This window comes from Mus caroli, chromosome 9, assembly GCF_900094665.2.
Source record: "Mus caroli chromosome 9, CAROLI_EIJ_v1.1, whole genome shotgun sequence".
In the NCBI taxonomy this organism is placed as follows: Eukaryota; Metazoa; Chordata; class Mammalia; order Rodentia; family Muridae; genus Mus; species Mus caroli.
The window spans coordinates 39232092-39251697 of record NC_034578.1 but is presented as its reverse complement, the minus strand read 5'-3'; the positions used below and the strand labels follow the sequence as shown (position 1 = coordinate 39251697).

At 46.5% G+C, this 19606-nt stretch overlaps 1 protein-coding gene across 2 annotated transcripts in view; it reads left to right on the top strand.

The window, feature by feature from the left end:
* The window catches only part of Tecta (tectorin alpha), a 70624-nt gene that overhangs the window by 21934 nt on the left and 29084 nt on the right, over positions 1-19606 (top strand). For both annotated transcript variants that reach the window (XM_021172356.1, XM_021172355.1), the window contains exons 8-12: positions 5-575; positions 2490-3082; positions 4531-5104; positions 10488-11089; positions 18426-18987. In XM_021172356.1, the coding sequence (XP_021028015.1) occupies positions 5-575; positions 2490-3082; positions 4531-5104; positions 10488-11089; positions 18426-18987 (2902 nt within the window). The remainder of the gene's footprint in view (positions 1-4; positions 576-2489; positions 3083-4530; positions 5105-10487; positions 11090-18425; positions 18988-19606) is intronic.

Sequence of the window (19606 nt, the reverse complement as noted above, 5' to 3'; positions counted from 1 at the left end):
GCAGGTTAATGACCTAGTGACTTCTTTGCCCGTCACCTTAGAGTTGGGGGCGGTGAAAATCTACCAGAGTGGCATGTCTACTGCCGTGGAAACAGATTTTGGGCTCTTAGTGACGTTTGACGGCCAGCACTACGCCTCCATTTCCATCCCAGGCTCTTACATAAACTCTACCTGTGGCCTATGCGGGAACTACAACAAAAATCCACTGGATGACTTCCTCCGCCCTGATGGCAGGCCCGCCATGTCGGTGCTGGACCTAGGAGAGAGCTGGCGTGTCTACCATGCTGACTGGAAGTGTGGCTCTGGCTGTGTAGACAATTGTACTCAGTGTGATGCAGCCACCGAGGCCCTCTACTTTGGTTCTGACTACTGCGGCTTCCTCAACAAGACGGATGGCCCCCTGTGGGAGTGCGGCACTGTTGTGGATGCCACGGCTTTTGTACACAGCTGTGTGTACGACCTGTGCAGTGTGAGGGACAACGGCACACTCCTCTGCCAAGCCATTCAGGCCTACGCCTTGGTGTGCCAAGCCCTTGGCATCCCAATTGGAGACTGGAGAATCCAAACTGGGTGTGGTAAGCTGGCATGCCATCCTATGAATGATGTCTCCCGTGCTGGGGTCAGGGATAGGATTTCAGGCCTCCTTCTCCAGACCTCCTCCTCCAGACCCTGATAAGAATCACAGTCCAAGAGTAAGGGTGATGTTGCAATGTCCCAAATTATGTAGAATGAACTGTGAAGAGAACTTTCCTTCACCCCCCCCCCACCCAAAGTCGTAAGCAGGAAACGATATGCCATCTATGAACTTAACGCATCTAGATACAGAAAATGCGTGACTAGAGGGAACTCCATTTTGGGGATAGCAGCCCAGACCTGAGCCAGGGAGAGTTGCTGCCACCACTGGAGTGGCTGCTGAAGAAGTACAGAGACTAGCCTAGGGGACAGAGTCTGCCTCCAGTTATGGCTTTCCTCCCAGGCAGAGGCTTCTGTCATGGCTCTTAGTTCCATAGCTTTTGTGCCATTTGTTCTGCAGCATCTCATATAATCTGGTGAGAGAAAGGACTGTGGACAGGAAATGTAGACCATCAATGAGGAAGCCCTTTTCTTATTTAGCCAGGAGTGGTTAGGAGACACCTGACTTCCACTTGTGGGGGTACCCAGGTTCTTTTACAGTTGGGGTTTGGACAAAGCTTTTCCACACTGTTTAGTTACTTGTTTCTTTCCACTCCACTGTCCTATTTAAGTCTCCCCTTTCCCACTTATACAGAAGCACAGTAATAACTTGTCTCTTTCCTGGTCCTTGGTTCCCTTCCTATGAGTGAGATTATAGACAGCGGTGGTCCATCTTCCCTTCCCGTGAGTAAATAGGCAGTTGCTGCCCATGCCTTTGAGAAGCTGTGGAGGTGAGATTTAAAAGTTTCTCTGAATTCCAAGGCCAGAGGGAGCTTCCCTCTGCAAGAGTGGGCTGGATTCACATAAATCACCATGTGTCAGATTCAAATCTCAACAATTTGGTCACAGGAACCAAGAGACGGTGTATCTTCCTTGAGTTTGACTGACTGACCAGTCTCTATTATACCCAGGGCAGCCATCTCCCAATTCACATTCAAGTTGAATATGGCTTCACTTTGAGCCTTATATGATCTAAGAGCATCGAAATTGCCCAAGTAAATTTTTATGAATAATGGCTGTATGATTTTTCCCAGGTTCTCATCTTGTTACCTCCCCCAACCCTCTCCCTCTCTCTCTTCCTGGCATGAATTATATTTAATTCACAGCTGGTTTACTAGGCTTATGCCTGCTGGATTCAACTAGACTCAAACATTTATGTAGACTTGAGCAGTCTTAAATAAGAGAAGCAAGCTTCTAAGGCACGGAAGACCTTCGGAAGGCAGACTGCTCCTAGCCAGCCTCCCAGAGGAGCAGGCAAGCAGTCTCTGCAGATCGCTCAGCTTCTTTCTCATTTTTAATGTCCCAGGAATTCATTTCCACAGTCTGCCTCCGTCACACTCAGATATTTTAAGTGCCTTCTTGTTTGAAATTTCATGTCTTCAAATTGCTCCTCTAACGCGTATGGTTTTCATTTCTCCTGAAAGGTTTTATTTCCTTCTAAGAATGGGCCATCCTTTTTAAAACTCAAGGCATCTCCACTGTCCTTGGTGGAGGATTTGAAACCATCTCTGTGACTGTGGATCACTAAGTAATAACTATTGAGGGATAGGCCTGATGTAGCAAAGACAGACAGTCTCAAGGTGAAACTCAGTGAGTTCAAGCTTAGGTAAGCGCTCACCGGCCCAGCATACAGAGAAAGGAACCCTGTCAATACTTACAGGTGTCCCCTCCATTCTCTTCCCCAGTAAGTGGCCACCTGAGCTTCACTCTGGGGTCTGAATGATATGAGGAGCGTTTTTATTTTCTCCCAGCCTCTGTGCTGGTTGGATTCCAATCTACTCACCCGTGACTGAGCTGTCTTCCTTTCTCCGCACCAGTGTCTACCGTGCGGTGCCCAAGCTTCAGCCATTACTCTGTATGTACCAGTAGCTGTCCGGACACCTGCTCAGACCTGACGGCCTCTCAGAACTGTGCCACACCATGCACGGAAGGTTGCGAGTGCAACGAGGGCTTTGTCCTCAGCACCAGCCAGTGTGTCCCTTTGCACAAGTGCGGCTGTGACTTCGATGGCCACTACTATACCATGGGCGAGTTCTTCTGGGCCACGGCCAATTGTACAGTGCAGTGCTTATGCGAAGAGGGAGGGGATGTCTACTGCTTCAACAAGACCTGCCGGAGTGGGGAGGTGTGTGCTGTGGAGGACGGTTACCAGGGCTGCTTCCCCAAGCGGGAGACGGTGTGCCTGCTTAGCCAGAACCAGGTGCTTCACACATTTGATGGCGCCGCCTACGCATTCCCATCCGAGTTATCATATACCTTACTCAAGACCTGCCCTGAGCGTCCTGAGTACTTGGAAATTGACATCAACAAGAAGAAGCCTGATGCAGGACCGGCTTGGCTCCGGGGTGTTCGGATCCTCGTGGCTGACCAAGAGGTCAAGATAGGAGCCGTCGGGGCTTTGGAAGTCAAGGTAAGGTCCCTTGCTTCCTTCGATGGAGTGACAGAACGTGCCCTTCTCATCTGACTTGACATTCTTCCTCTGGCTGGGAGTTGATTCTTAAAGAGGACATGGATCCCATATGGTGGCATTTAAAAAAAGAGATTGACCCAAAATGAGACTCTAGCAGGTGGAGACATGGAGCCAGGTTGGAATTCTCTGAATTAGATAGCATGAAACTCACTGTCCATAAGAACAAATCATCGCAAAAGGCTATGTGCCAAGCTAAGCCTTTCTCCTGAAATAAGTTGTAGCATCGCCTCTATCACAGAGCTATCGAAACCAAGGCACACAAGTGTTAAGAAACTTCCTCTGGGGACACACAGCTTCAAAGTGGGATTTAAATGCGAGTAGGCTGGCTGCTGTCATTTATGTACTTCATGCTGTACGATTCCTTCTGCTGCCAGAAGGAAGTTCGTTGGCACATTGCAGGGTGCATGCTGTGCTGCCTCCTATTCCTCCGACACGGGCTAATATACCCACAATCAGGTGTCCAGGCTCATTTATTCTGGAAAGAATATTGGGAGTCACCTAGAGCAATGTTTGACTTCTTAGACAGTGCCAAGGGTCTGGGTGAGCATCCCTCCAAGGGGCTGGGTGAGCATCCCTCCAAGGGGCTGGGTGAGCATCCCTCCAAGGGGCTGGGTGAGCATCCCTCCAAGGGGCTGGGTGAGCATCCNTCCAAGGGGCTGGGTGAGCATCCCTCCAAGGGGCTGGGTGAGCATCCCTCCAAGGGGCTGGGTGAGCATCCCTCCAAGGGGCTGGGTGAGCATCCATCCCTCGGCTGATTTGGCAGAGGTGAGGTGGTGCCAGGAAAGGACTCTCTTTTCTCTCAGTCGAAGGTGAGTTGAGAGGCATTTGAAAAACAAAAACCATCTTAAGGAGATTACAAGAAACATGTCCACAGAAGGGAAAGGCTGTGTTCTCAGCCCCATTAGTAAATTGACAGAGACTAATCTAGTAGAGGAATAGCAGAGATAAAGAGGTAGATAGACATCTAGACATTAGTTTTCCTCTATGCACACCAAAGGTCTGGGGCACAGGAAAATTAAAAATTAATGGCAAAAGAAGGAGCCAGAAAGGTGTGGAGAAAGGGTGCTGTCTGGGAAATGGCTCCTGAAGGGTGATTGGCAGCAGGGGAAATTCTGTCCCTCAGGAGAGGTCACTCAGGGTGTTTGTGTGGAACAAGCTTAAGGTCTGGGATGCACTAAAATAATGAGAAAATGGGAACCTCAACAGAGAGAAACAAGCTTGTGAATAAACCATTGGTGTTTGGGTGAAGTTTACATATACCATCTGTTACATATACCTGGGTGTTTTCAAGGAGCTGGCCCTGGCACAGAGCCAGTCTTACCCAGCCTTGGAACCACTGGATCCTCTATGGGTCTCTGCCCCTAACAGTTGTGCTTTTAATTTTTCAGCTAAATGGTCAAGATGTGGAATTACCCTTTTTCCATCCTTCGGGGAGGTTGGAGATTCACAGAAACAAGAACAGCACAACTGTGGAGTCTAAGGGCGTGGTGTCCGTCCAGTACTCCGATGTGGGACTACTGTACATCCGACTGTCCACCATGTACTTCAACTGTACTGGAGGCCTGTGTGGCTTCTTCAATGCCAATGCCAGTGATGAGTTCTGCCTTCCTAATGGCAAATGCACGGACAACCTGGCAGTGTTCTTGGAGAGTTGGACGACATTTGAGGAAATCTGCAACGGCGAGTGTGGGGACCTGCTGAAGGCCTGCAACAATGACTCCGAGCTGCTCAAGTTCTACCGGAGCCGCTCCCGGTGTGGTATCATCAACGATCCCTCCAACAGCTCCTTCCTGGAGTGCCATGGGGTGGTCAATGTCACCGCCTACTACCGCACCTGCCTGTTTCGCCTGTGCCAGAGCGGAGGCAATGAGTCAGAGCTGTGTGATTCTGTGGCCCGCTATGCCAGTGCTTGCAAGAATGCAGATGTGGAGGTGGGCCCCTGGAGGACCTATGACTTCTGCCGTAAGTTAGGGCTGCATCAAGGGGTGGCTAGGGCTGGGGAAGCATGTTCTACCGTGATTTCCTAGTCAGGACTTCTCTTCTTATTGGGACTGAGCCCAATGGGGAGTCTGATGGCTTGACATTGGTCTTATCACCCCAAACTAGGCTGTTTCTTACCTCAATTTTCATTTCAGTGTGTGTGTGTGTGTGTCATTGGAAGACAGAGGACAGCCAATGCCTTAGGTTAGTGTTACAGGTCACTGTGAGCTTCCTTATATGGGTATATGGGACCAAACACAGGTCCTCCACAAGAGCAGTATATGCTCTTACTTGGTGAGCCATCTATCCTTTCCTCCAATCTTATCTTTTGAGACAGTGTCTCCTACTTAATCTAACACTCACTGACTGGCTAGACTCACTGATCTAAGAACTCTAGGGATCCACCTGTCCCTCGGTGCTGGGGTTATAGAAACTCAGGCTTTTTTGTATGTATTCTGGGGATCTGAACTGAGGCCTTATAGTTTAAGTAGCAGGTACTTCATCAATTGAGCCACCTCCCAAGTCCCGTCTTTTCATTACTAAACACACAGTTCATACTAAACACACAGTATCTTTCTATTGTAGAGCAGTTAGCCACCCCATTGACTGGTGTCTTTATCTACAGAAAGCACAAACACCAGGTTAAAGGAGCCGAAACCTTTGTGATGACTTCATGAGTACCTTCCCCTTGGGCAAAGAAGAACCCCATTCATTTTGGTAGGGCACAGTCAGCTGGGGAGCTTTTCAGGGTGTTGGAGATTAGCATTTCTCCCTGGGGCAAGCCTGACAATGGCTATTAAGACAGTCCCATGTACTTGGCTCTTCACTTTGTCCCCAGAGTATGTGATCCCTCTTAGCAGGGCAGTGGTGATACTAGTAGTCATTAGAATAACTCCGGAGCAGACAAGATACCCAACACCCGGCTTATCAGAAGCAGCAGAAGGAGAAAGGAGAGGCTGAGAGTGTGGCCGTACTGTGGAGTAAGAACGGCTCAACTACCTCACTTTATCTCACTAAAAACTTTGCCCTAAACCATGAAGACACCAAGTTCTGAGTCTGTATCTCTCTGCCACAGCCCACTATAATTAAAAAAATTTTTTTTAATTTCAAAGTTACACAAAAATTCTGAGCATTCCTATGTAGTCATTACCTAGATTAAATCTGTTGTACACAAAAATTTAACAGTAATGTGCATATAGCATGTCCCTTACGTCAACCTCTGATACCGTGGCATAAAGGTAACCAAGTGACAAAGAGAGAAGCATTATTTTTGGTGCAGGGTTTCAGCTCAAGGGTTGGTTAGCCCTATTGCTTCTGGGCCTGTGGATGAGCATACAGCATGGCGAGGTTCACACGAGCAAGCCAACCTGTTCATTGCATGAATAAGAAAGGAAGGAACAACTAGGTTCCCGTTCACTTCAGGGAGCATCCCTGATTTCCCAAAGACCTGTGCTGGAGACCAAACCTTTAACATTTGGGGAACACTTGAGATCCCCATCAACCACCCCTCCTCACTAGTTCTTCAGTCAATATTCCCCGAGACTAAGGACATTTGTTATACAATGCAGTGCAGTTATATACTTTAGGAAATTCCATGTAGAGAGAACAATTTAACCTCCTGAATCTAATTTTGTTATCTGACTTGGTAGTACCTTTGATGCCTTTTTCCTTCTGCACAGATCTAGTCTAGGGTCACATGTTAATGTGTGTTTCTTTAGTGCCCTGTGGTCTATACTCTGGAACAATGCCATAGCGTTCTTTACCCTTTAAGATAGAATGGCTTTCTATTTAGACTTGGTGTCACTCACGGGACCTCAGCTGTGCACCCCGTTCAGCTTCCTGCACAGGATCCCCATGCAGACTAAGGCTATATCCAGGCTGCCCCCTTGTGAGTGATATGCATGCTTATGCCTAGGCCAAGGCATGAATGGGATGACTCGTCTGTAAATTTCCTGCTTGTTTTTCTCTTACAACCGAAAAGCAAAGTGTGGGGAGGTTTTTGGCATGCACCTCTGCTTCTGTCTATCAAAGTCTCTGCCTGGTTTCTCACCTACTGTCAATTTCGGTTTGTGTTAAATTTTATGCCCTGTGGTTTCCATCTCACAGGGTTCAGGTCCAGAGCTGTCCTGCCTGCTCTACCAGTCAGGGATTGCCATCCCACCATAGGCAAGAGCCCCTCCCCCAGTCTCTCCCACCTGTCTTTCAGTAGAGTCACTCATCTGCTCATACCTCCTGTCTGTCTCACCACATCTCATCAATATGGACATGGATGCTAATTTTTAAGGTCCAATATTTCACATGTCATCTAAAAAAATATTTTTGGTGTTAAGCTTGTTCCATGTTTAGCCTGTAGGGCTCTCCAAACTCCCCCACCCCCACCCCATCCTTTGCCATGGCTCCTTTTTGCTTTATAGCACTTTCTTACTTTCTGATCAGACAAGAGGGTCATATTTCTCTCTGAGTTCTCTCCTCCCTGGGCAGTGGTCAGCCTTTACAGTAAGGGGCCCTACTTCCTTTTGGTGAGGGGTTTTCTGGGGGGATCAACGTTTAGGCACCAGTTACCTAGTGCTCTTGGGAGTATCGTTGTTTTGCTGTAAGCTCTTTCAACAAAGTTAAACACACACATACATACATAATCATTCACATATACACACATGCATATACTCACATACACACATGCATACACTCACATACATACATATACACACATGTATATACACATACACACACTCACATACATATACACATAAACACACACATATACACATTCACATACGTATCCACACATGCATACACTCAGATAAACACACATACACACATACACACATACACACATGCACACACACATACACACTTTTTTATACACACACACACACACACATATACACACAAACACACATACACACGTGCACACACACACACACTCCATAAACCTCTGATTTATGAACTTCAGAAATCCAATGAGAATGTGGCAGGCCTGGTGGCTGTCGACTTGGGAGAGGGTAGTTTTGTTCCTGATGCGCCTTACCTTCCTTCGGAAAGGACTGGCAGCAGATGCCATGAGTCCTGAGGCTGGACTCTTTACAAAGTCACCTTCAGCAGGAGAGCTATTGGGTTCCTATTGACTGCCCTAATAGTAGGGGTCTTGAAAGACTCCCCCAAATCCTCCTCATTGCTCTGCTCACCCACACCTCCTTTCTCCAGCCTTACTATGGCTTCTGACCCTGCTCTCACACCCAGCTTTCTGGCTGGATTTCACACTTGGTGTGGGATTGCCAAATTCCCTTTCCCAGATCTATGCTACTGCCGGGTCATCCTTTTAAACAATGAATGAGCTCCTGCCTAGCAGGGAATGCTTTTGGGTTGTTTTGTATTGTGCAAAGCACATATTGGTGGCACTCAGTTTAGCCAGGCCTGGCATTATGGGAATGGTTCCTCTTCTTCCTAAGAAAAACATGTCACCAAACCCCATTCAGGCCAGCAGAGTTCAGGCAGCTCATGCAAGTATCCTTTAAAGGAGGGTTTGGGTAGAGGTGGTCACATGGATCATGGTTTCATTTGGAAGAAGACAGGCAGACACCTGGCTTACTTCCTATGTTGGTTCTTTTAGCTCTGTTGAGAATGACCAAAGTGTACACAGTTGTCTGAGTAACGAGGGTGTATTATGACTGGGTCCTAACAAATAGACTAAGTGACAGCTACAAACAAGGAACGGCACCTTCTTTGAACTTGGAAACAGACAACCATGCTCCCTGTGTTTGGACATTTTTAGCCAGCCCTCTTGTTGGCAGAGCCAACTCCCCAATTAAGTAATTTCCCAAAGTGATTTCGGGGGCAGGGGAAAGTTTTACAACTCCACGTCTCTATGTTCCAGACTCTCAAACAAATCCAGACAACACAATAAGTCATAAGCAACAGCCATTTAAATAAGTCATGTTATTTGCTTTCCTCATAAACCTGCAGTCAGTGCTGTGGCATTCATAATTTAGAGACAAGTGTGAAAATCCCTCTATCCAGACATATATAATCCGTGTTGAACTAGCCTTAAACTCCAAGGCTGTATGGTATTGTAGACAACAGAAATGGAGAGAGTCCTTTAGCCTAGAGGAAAAAAAAGAGAATTGGCTTTCAGTCCTCAGTGCAGAATGATCGAGTCAGTCCTCGTGGGTAGAGCTATTATATCCATGCAATTTATTTCTCTGTAGTGTCCTTCACGTCCTTGGATTGTAAGACATTGCCAAGGAAGGATGGTATGTCTGGGAGCCAAAGAAAGTTCTATGAGGAAGCTCTTGTTTTCCTAGAGTGGCGGGGACCTTTGCGGATCTTTAGAACCCACAGGCTTGTAGGCTGATTTTCGTGATCTTGGATTTGGTCCATGCTCCTGTCAAATTATCACCAGCCAAGCCACAGGGTGAAGGGGGTTGCTTACCCAGAACCTCATACTCTTCTATGGCAGAGACTTCATCCAACAAGGAAGGCTTCTGGGATAAAGAAATGTGAAAGAGTCATAAGACTTGGCTTTGGAGGGGTCTATGTAGGCAGAGGAAAGTGTGAGCAGAGGCAGGGGGATTACTACATAGAAAGCATGATGATGAGGTGAAGGAGACCACAGGCTGCCTGATGCAGAGAAAGATAAGACCAAGAGACATATATTGGACCAATGCAGTCTGCTTCAGAGAAAGATGGTCCAAAGTGGTGGAGGGAAGCATGCTGTTTATTAACCCTCTACTGTGGACTCAGCATATTAAATTATTGATCCTCAGAACAATCCTACCAGGTCAATATGGCTATTGTTAACAACAACAACAACAACAGAGAGAAACCATTGCTCAGAGATATTCACAAGCCAGAACTGAGAGAGTAGCATCCTCAGGTTTCTGTGGCCACAAGGCAAGTGTTTCTGTAGTGCATCACACCCTGTCCCCAGAATCTAAGCCAAGACATGTTTCAACCCCTGCCTGGTTATAGGTAGATAGGTTGCATCACTGATCTCCCACATCCTCGCCTATAGAATAACGATAAAGACTTGTCTAAATCCAGATGGCCGAGATGAGGCAGACAAAAAGGTCTAGCTCCAGGTTACCATTTAGCAGGTGCTCAGTGCTGGGTTATAGACAAAGAATCTTCTGCAAAGAAGATCAAGTACAGAAATGAAGCCTAGGAGAATCCTCTGGCCCTCAGTTATGCCAGGGAGGGTGACGGTATTCAATTCCATGGCTTCATTGAGCTCATTGTCCTACACAAATATTAACCCACATCTGATTGTACACACACATGCAGTCACACAGATGTGCACATACACACATGCTTCTGTCTCTTCCCTCTGTTCATTTTTCAAACTTGTCTTCTCTTTGACCACCCTCAGCTCTAGAATGCCCGGAGAACAGCCATTTTGAGGAGTGTATGACATGCACAGAGACCTGCGAGACCCTGGCCTTGGGCCCCATCTGTGTGGACAGCTGCTCCGAGGGATGCCAGTGTGATGAAGGTTATGCCCTGCAGGGCAGCCAGTGTGTCACTCGGAGCGAGTGCGGCTGCAACTTTGAGGGGCATCAACTTGCCACCAATGAGACCTTCTGGGTAGATCAGGACTGCCAGATCTTCTGCTACTGCAATGGCACAGACAACAGTGTCCACTGTGAGACCATTCCCTGCAGGGACGATGAATACTGTATGGAAGAGAGTGGCTTGTACTACTGCCAGCCCCGTACTGATGCTTCCTGTATCGTCTCAGGCTATGGTCACTACCTCACCTTTGATGGCTACCCATTTGACTTCCAGACCAGTTGCCCTCTTATCCTCTGCACCACAGGAAGCAGACCAATCTCAGACTCTTTCCCCAAGTTTATTGTAACAGCCAAGAATGAGGACCGGGACCCATCTCTAGCCTTGTGGGTGAAGCAGGTGGACGTGTCCGTGTTTGGCTACAGCATTGTGATACACCGGGCTTACAAGCACACTGTGTTGGTAAGTAGTAAAGGCTGACCTCCAGAGTGGATTCAGCCCTATGGAGGCAGCATCCCAGGCCAGCATATGCTACTGAGCCATAGTGGAACAGGATCCAAAGGCAATCATAGTGTGTTAACGAGAGAGAGGCCTTGGGGGATGTCTTAGGATTTTACTGCTGTGAACAGACACCATGACCAAGACAAGTCTTATAAATGACAACATTTAATTGGGGCTGGATTACAGGTCCAGAGGTTCAGTCCATTATCCTCAAGGCAGGAGTATGGCAGCATCCAGGTCGGCATGGTGCAGGAGGAGCTAAGAGTGCTACATCTTCATCTGAAGGCTGCTAGCCGAAGACTGGCTTCTAGGCAGCTAGAATCAGGATCTTAAAGCCTACACCCATAGTGACACACCAACTCCAACAAGGCCACACTTCCTAATAGTGCCACTCCCTGGGCCAAGCACGTACAAACCATCACAGGGGATTTCTGTTGCTTTTCCTTACAGATCAGGAAAACAGGTTCAGAGAGCAAAGGATTGTCAAAGTCACAGGCACCAAAGTGAGAGCAGAGGCAGCTTGAGCAATACACCTTAGATCATATAGCAGGACACATCACCAAGGGCAAAGATCTAGATTCAAATCTAATGTTGGCAACCACTATGCAACCGTGGGCAATTCCGTGGTCTGCTAGTGCTGTTGTTCATCTGGAAAAAAACTACAAGCCCGGCACAGGCTGTGGTTCTCTCGATGACACTAGTACCCTCAGTTGCCATCCCCTCCTTTGAGATCCATGTGACAGCTGCCTCCCTGACTGTTTTATTCTCCCCATTGACAGCCAGAGTGTCTGAGTTGCAGAGTCTTGCTCACATTTGGAACATCTGTGAGTGGGGGTGACTCTTCACACTGTCTTTACACACCAGGACCTTAGGTCCCTTCTTCTACCTATTCATCCATGAAGTTTTCTTTAGCCACGATGCCAAGAGTAGCAGGGCCAAGAAGTCTCCTGAACTCCTTAAACAGCCTGTAGATAGCAGCCTCCATGGCAGAGCAGCCCTCCCGGATCCACTGTCTCATCTGAGTCTGATGCTGGAACCAGCCAGCTAGCCAGGAGACTCTGTGGAGCTGATTCACATGCACTGATTTAGGGGATGCACCTGCCTAGTGTGGACTCCACAGGCCCGTGGTATACATAATAATCTCCAGTTGGTCTCCTTGGCATCTTGTAGGCTTTCTCTTTTGAATGGTGAAATAAAGTGGACTAAGCTAAACACAACAGGCTGGAATCACTGGAAGAGCCCTCCTGGTCTCTCTTCTTCCTGGGAATCTTTTTAGCTTTGACACAGAGAAGGTCCAGCTTCTAGGACTGCCTACCGTTTACAATAATTGGACAAGCTTATTTAGCATCTTGGTTTGTTGCTAGTATACTTTTCTTTTGTTTCTGACAAAGAGTTCCACTCTGGTGCCCAGGCTGGACTGGAACTGTGACCCTTACACAGTGCTGTTTGTCAAGTGAATGAATGAAGTGACATTATGATCCCTTTCTTTTATGGTTCCTGTGGGTTTCCCTCTGCTGCTGTTTACTTCTTTAGCGATCTGAGATACTGAATGGGCCAATATGCATGCCATGCATGTGTGTATATAGGTGTCCATTGTCTCTCTAAGTGTGTGTGTTTGTTTGTGTCTGTGTATGTGTGTGTGTGTCTGTGTTTGTAAGAAATAGGTAAACACTAGTTGTCTTCCTTTATTGATTTGCATGTTATTTTTTACACTTTTATTTTATCTTAAGTGTATGGATTATTTACCTGTACATATGTATGACTGGTGCCAATAGAGAGCTGTGGTCAGATCCACTGAAACAGAAGTTACAGACAGTTGTGAGCCTCCATGTGGGTAGCTGAGACTTGAACCTGGGTCTCCTGGAAGAGCAGCCAGTTCTCTTAACCATTGAGCTATCTCTCTAGCCCCAATTATTATTTTTTGAGACTGGCTCTCTCACTGAGCCTGGAGATCACCAATTGGCTAGCTTAGCTTGCAAACACAACTAACTCTGGGGTTCTCCCGTCTCTTCATCTCAATGCTGGGTTTATAAGCAGGTGCCTGGCATTTTATGTAGCTTCCGGGAACTTGTGCAGAAACACTTTACCAACTCTGCCACTTCCCCAGCGCCGAGATTAAAGTTCTAGCAGATGTCTCTACAGTTGAAGCTACTCATTATAACACCGTCTGTCCATTCCATTTTCATCAGAGGTTAAAACAAAGGGATCGTTGGCTTCGTCTGGGCATTACCTCACTATGCCCTCTCTGCTTCCCCCATCTGATACAGTCCCACCCTTAGGTTTATACATTTTCGTGCAGTTAATTATCTCCTTGATATTCACTACCCTTCCTCTTGGTTGGCCTTTCAAAGCTGTTGGATGTTTTTCCTTTAAAATACATTCATCTGCTGATAAGCCTTGTCCAGCTGCCTGACTCAGGCCGCGCTTCCACCCTGCCTTGCGAGCTCTCAGCAGTGAAGGTGTAGACATACGAGGTTATATGTGAGGTTACTTGTAAGCTCTTCCTAGTTATGTGCACAGACCATTGAATTCTTGTTGTCTTCATTCTCTTTCTCTCGCTGTGATAAACACTGTGACCAAAAACAACCTGGGGAGAAAAGGTTTATATGGCTTACATCCTACAGTCCATCAACAGAGGAAGCTAAGGGAAGAACACAGGCAGGAGCTGATGAACAGATCATGGAGGAGCACTGCTTACTGGCTTGTTTAGCTTGAGATATATATATATACACATACACTATACACTATATACATACACATACACTATACACTATATACATACACTGTACATATACACATACATACACATACATACACACATACACTATATATATATACTCTACATATACACATACATACACAATACACACATACACTATACACATACACTATACACTATGTACATATACATACACTATACATATACATGTACATACACACATACACTAAACATATACACTATACCATATACATTTACATATGCATATATACATACACACATATATATACACACACATACATGCATACACTATACATATATATATATACATATACATACATATACATATCATCACAAGCTCAGGGGCAGCAGCACTGGGCCCTACCACATCAATCATTAATGAAGAAAATGTCCCACAGACTTGCCTAAAAACAATCCAATGGAGGCATTTTTCCAGTTGAGGTTTCTTCTTCTCAGATGGCTCTAGATTGTGTCAAATTGAAGAAAACAAGCAAACAAAACCACTACGCAGCATATTCATGACTACTTCATGCCATCTCTCTCTGTCAGAGGAACTAGTTCCTCATTCTTTTTGGGTGTCAACTTTTCTTCCCTTCCACTGTAGGGTTAAGCCCCACAGAGTCAGTCTACCTTCCAGGCATGCGCCTGTCCCAGTCTCATGAGATCCACGGATGGATGAGAGCCATGAGGGCCCTCTGTACTCTGCTTCTCAAGTATCATGTCTCTCTTTCCTTTTAAGGACAGTCATTTTTGGATGTGGGTTCCACTTAACCTACATGACCCCATCTCATCGTGGTTATATCCTTAAAGACGGTTTCCCAGTATAGGCTACCTTCACAAGTACCACTAGCTAAGGCTTCAGTGTATCTTTCTGGGCTGCTACTCACAATAGGGGCGCCTAGAGAGAAATGAACATTGAGTATGAGGAGATAAAAGAGGTACGAGGATTCTGGGCCAGGACCCTTCTTCCTAAGTGCCATGCTGGGAACAGAGTGGACAGCCTTCAAACTCCTGACGAGCAGGCCAAATCAGGATGTACTGGAGGCTTTTTTACTCTGTGAGCCCATGGGATAGATTTAGCAGTTACTTTGAATTATTAATATGCATTACAGGACCTGCTTATTCAGTCATTTGCATTTGTTTCTCCTATGATGTTATTATTAGTCACCATGGCTGAAGAATAATTGGCTGTCATCATGACAGAGTGAGAGAAAACACAGGACAAACTGTATAGCCCAGAGCCCCAGGTCACCACCGGTGCTCTTAGAAATGGAGGGTGACATAGAAGTCACTCGCTGGGACATGAGACTCTTCTACAATTCTGACCTTCTTGTGCACCGAACTGTGCTGCAGGAACTGAGAAAATCAACAAGGCTAAATGAATCTAGAAGTAAACACGCTCTCTATAGACCAGGCAGGGCAACTGAGGGTGAGCCACAGAAGGTTAGCCACTGCAGGGATGCTGCAGTAGCTGGGGCTCTGCTGGGCGCAGCCAGAGCTGGGCAGTGTTGGTCCCTCCCATGGCATAACCTGAGGTACCAGCACACCCACACCCTTTGTGTCCAGGGAGGCCTCTGAGCCCCTCTCACAGTCTTACTGGGCTTTGAAGCTTCACTCTAGTACAGTTTGGTTCAACAAGCTACTCTCTACTAAGAAGTGAAAAATTAAAATAAAAAGTGTGTATGTGTGCATGTGCATTCATGTTTGAGTACAAACACCTGTATTCCACAGTGTGCAGGTGGAGGCCATAGGACAATATTGGATGCTGGTCCTTGAAATCCACCTTGAATGGTGTCTCTCACTCATCACTGAGGTCACCAGGCTAGCTGGCCTGGATGCAGCTATAGAGTCCTTTGTCTGGGCTTCTCATCCTTCCACAAGAATACAAGATGAAGGACATGTGCTACCATGTTCAGTCTTCTGCAGATTCCTGCAGTTCGAATCCAGGTCCTCGTGGTTATACAGAGAGCCTCTCCTCAGCCAAGGAATGTTTTACACAATGGCATAAAAAATGAAAACAGTAAAAATAATTAAGCACGGTTTCTCTCGTAAGAAAGAAACAGAGTCTGATGGGAGAGACAGACCTCTGAGCAGTTAACGTCAGTGTAATTAGGAAGCATGCAGAAATATGCCACGCAAAGGCCAATAAGACAACAGTTGTCTTAACCTGCTTTAGGGCTTGGGGGAGTGGTGTGTGTGTGTGTGTGTGTGTGTGTGTGTGTGTGTGTGTGTGTGTGTGTGTGTCTTCTTGGAAGAGATGATCCAGATCCAAACCTGAAGGAGCCCATCTGCCCCATCTGCCAGGAAGAGAATGAGCTCAGAGCACCTAGGTCAGGGAAGCATTAGGGCAGGCCTGGAGAGAAGGCAGGGTGTGGGATGTGAGGCTGAAGTCTGCCGAAGGAAACCAGAGTTAGTAGTTTAAGGAAACCATCAGTGGAACACCAACCCGTGATCTCATTTCCAGCAAAGGCAGAGCTCCTACCCCAGCTTTCACATCCATAGACCAAACCAATGCCGTAAGTCATGTATACATTTGTATCTGTTCTGTATGTACACAATTTTTTTTCATTCTTTCCTAAACTGTGGTATAGCATTGTTGACACGGCATCTACATCGTGCTATCACAAGTAACTTGAGGGTGGTCATGCAGGTTTGTCCATCCCTGGTTGCTCTCTCCCATCCCTGCTCCCTTCCTAACAAAACTCTGTGAGACTCCTTTCTGGATCTCCTACTTGTCACTTTCTGTGCAGTGTATTTCATGATCTGACTTCTGATCTCATTATTCCAGTTAAACTCTCCCGTCAACATCTTAGATAACTTCCCCTCACCCAAAGCCCGACTGTCACAGGTCAGCCTTTCTGGCACAGCCTCTTTGCCTACTTGACACCGACAACGAGACACCCTTGACTGCAGTCCTTCCAGCCTCTCTGTCCTCAGATTCATCCTCCAAGCCCAAGGATGTATTTGAGATCAATCAGTGCTAAAGCACACTCATCTTTCGTTATGACTAAGATGCTCTACCTTGTCTGGGCTTTTGCTTGGGAATGCTCTTTGCTCAGAGTTTCCTTATCTTGATTCTCATCCCCCCTTGTCCCACCCACCCTATGCATCCTTTAAGATTCCATGTGACGACTGTCATCTGTAGACCCCACTGATGAGTCTGAGGCATCTCTGTACCTACATCGCTGCTTTTCTCAATGATCTTGCTAAAGGATCTGTTCAAGTCCTTGCCTTGTTATATGCAGGAGAAAAGGGCCCATCCTTTGCCCCAGCCTAGTGCTATGCTTTGTACAAGGTAGTTGTCACACTAATGTCCATGAGATGAATGGATTCTGTGTAGGCAGAATATGAATAGAATCAGAGGAAGATGAGCTGAGTGTTGAGGAGAGAGAATTGACCTAGAGAAAGAGTGTTAAGGGAGGATGCCCTTTGGTATCTTCTAGAAGGTTCCTTAAAAGCAAGCCCCAAGATGGGGCTTCTTTAAAAAGCCAGGGAAAGCCTAGGGAAATAGATAAAGACTGGCTTTAGATATTTGGATGCTGGACACTCTGAACATCACCTACATCATGAAGATAGTCACCAATGTGGGTGATTCGTTAGCCAGAGGTTTCCCTTGAGTGGACTAAGGTCATCTGAGTTATCACTGTACTACAGCCACAATGACTGGGGATGAGGGTCCTTGTTAGGACAAGGAAAACACCTTCCATATTTAATCATAGGAGACAATGGAGCCCGGATGGCATGCTTGGTTCATTTGGGAAACAGAACTGTGGGGGTACATAGAAGGTCCTGAAGAGACGGTAGACATAATGGTTCCTGCCCCTCTGTTATTTATAATCTTGCAGGTGAGGCAAAAGCACTTATAATGGGTTGTCACTCGAGGCCGGCCATGATGGACACTTGGTGATGTGCATGTGTTTGATCTTGACCCAAAGTAGAGGAGAGTATAAGAGAATTATAGATATGGCATGCTGTGTTTGTCTAGGCAAGGGAGTGATCACACTGGCCATGGTCTGAGACTCAGAAAATCTTGCTTTATTAAAGAGGTAACATGGGAGCCCTGCCTGAGGATGAGAGAGATATTGATGGGTGGTGAGTGGCCTGCCAGGCAGAGGAACCAACAGAGTGAAGTCATCCTCCAAAATATATCCCAGTGGAATTAATACATTGGAGACTGCCTAAAATAAATCCACAGTAGAGCTAGAAATAGAAACATGGGAGTTCTAGGTTTTGGTATTTTATTCTCAATGTTAATTGAATTTTTATTATCCTCCCATTACCTTAGAGAAAACAATTTGAACTCCTGGGGGAAAATAATGCTGTATAAACAGGAGGCACTGAAATAAATAGGTATATTAGTGTACAAAGGATCGTCATTTAAGTCTGTTCAAATCCTAATAATAAGAGTTGACTGGCATAAACAGCGCTACACACAAAGCTCATGTTCTACCTGGGCAAGCTCTGTGTGGGATGTGTCCTGCAGCAGACCAGTGACTAGGAGGACTGGGAAATGTTTATGCCAACTGGGCTTCCTGTTCTTCTCTTTGTCTCTTCCAGGTCAACAATGAGCGGTTGTACTTGCCCCTAAAGTTAGGACAAGGGAAGATAAACATCTTTTCATTCGGCTTTCATGTGGTCGTGGAGACTGACTTTGGCCTGAAGGTCGTGTATGACTGGAAGACCTTCCTGTCCATCACCGTCCCCCGGAGCATGCAGAACGGCACCTATGGCCTCTGTGGACGCTACAATGGCAACCCTGATGATGACCTTGAGATGCCCATGGGGTTGCCTGCACTGAGTATCAACGAGTTTGGCCAGAGCTGGGTGAAGAGGGACACCTTCTGCCAGGTGGGCTGTGGGGACCGCTGCCCATCCTGTGCCAAAGTGGAAGGTTTCTCCAAAGTACAGCAGCTGTGCAGCCTGATCCCCAACCAGAATGCTGGCTTTGCCAAATGTCACAGCAAAGTCAACCCCACCTTCTTCTACAAAAACTGCCTGTTTGACTCCTGTATCGATGGGGGTGCCGTGCAGACAGCCTGCAGCTGGTTACAAAACTATGCCAGCACTTGCCAGACTCAAGGAATCGCAGTGACCGGCTGGAGAAACTACACGTCCTGTTGTGAGTTCTCCTAGTATCTCTCTGTCTTGCTCCTCCTTGTTTCTGATTGGTGTGGGAGGCTGGTCCTCCAACTCCATAGAAGTGAGGGCACATTGGGAAGACTGATTTTAGGATATGCTCTTTGGAACTCAGCCCCATTACCTGAAACAGAAGGTGTAACCTCCTACAGTCTTCTTTCTTTCTTTGTAGAGAGGGATCAACACCACGGATTTGATGGGTTACTCTGGAGGATAGAATAAGATCACATCTCTAAAGCACAGAATATCACATGCTGCATTTGAATTTCAACTACACAATAAAATGCTTTCCAGGGACTATGGGGGAAGAGGCAGTGGTTCTTAACCTGCCTAATGCTGTAACTCTTTAATGTGGTTCCTCGTGTTGTAGCGACCCTCAATCATAAAATTATTTTCATTGCTACTTCATAACTATATTTTTGTTACTGTTGTGAATTGTAATGTAGACAGCTGATATTCAGGATACCTGATATGTGACCGCTGTGAAAGGGTCATTCAACCCACAAAGGGGTTGCAACTCACAGGCTGAGAAACACTGCTCTCGAACCTAATGGGTCCATCATTACGTGTGTGTGTGTGTGTGTGTGTGTGTGTGTGTGTGT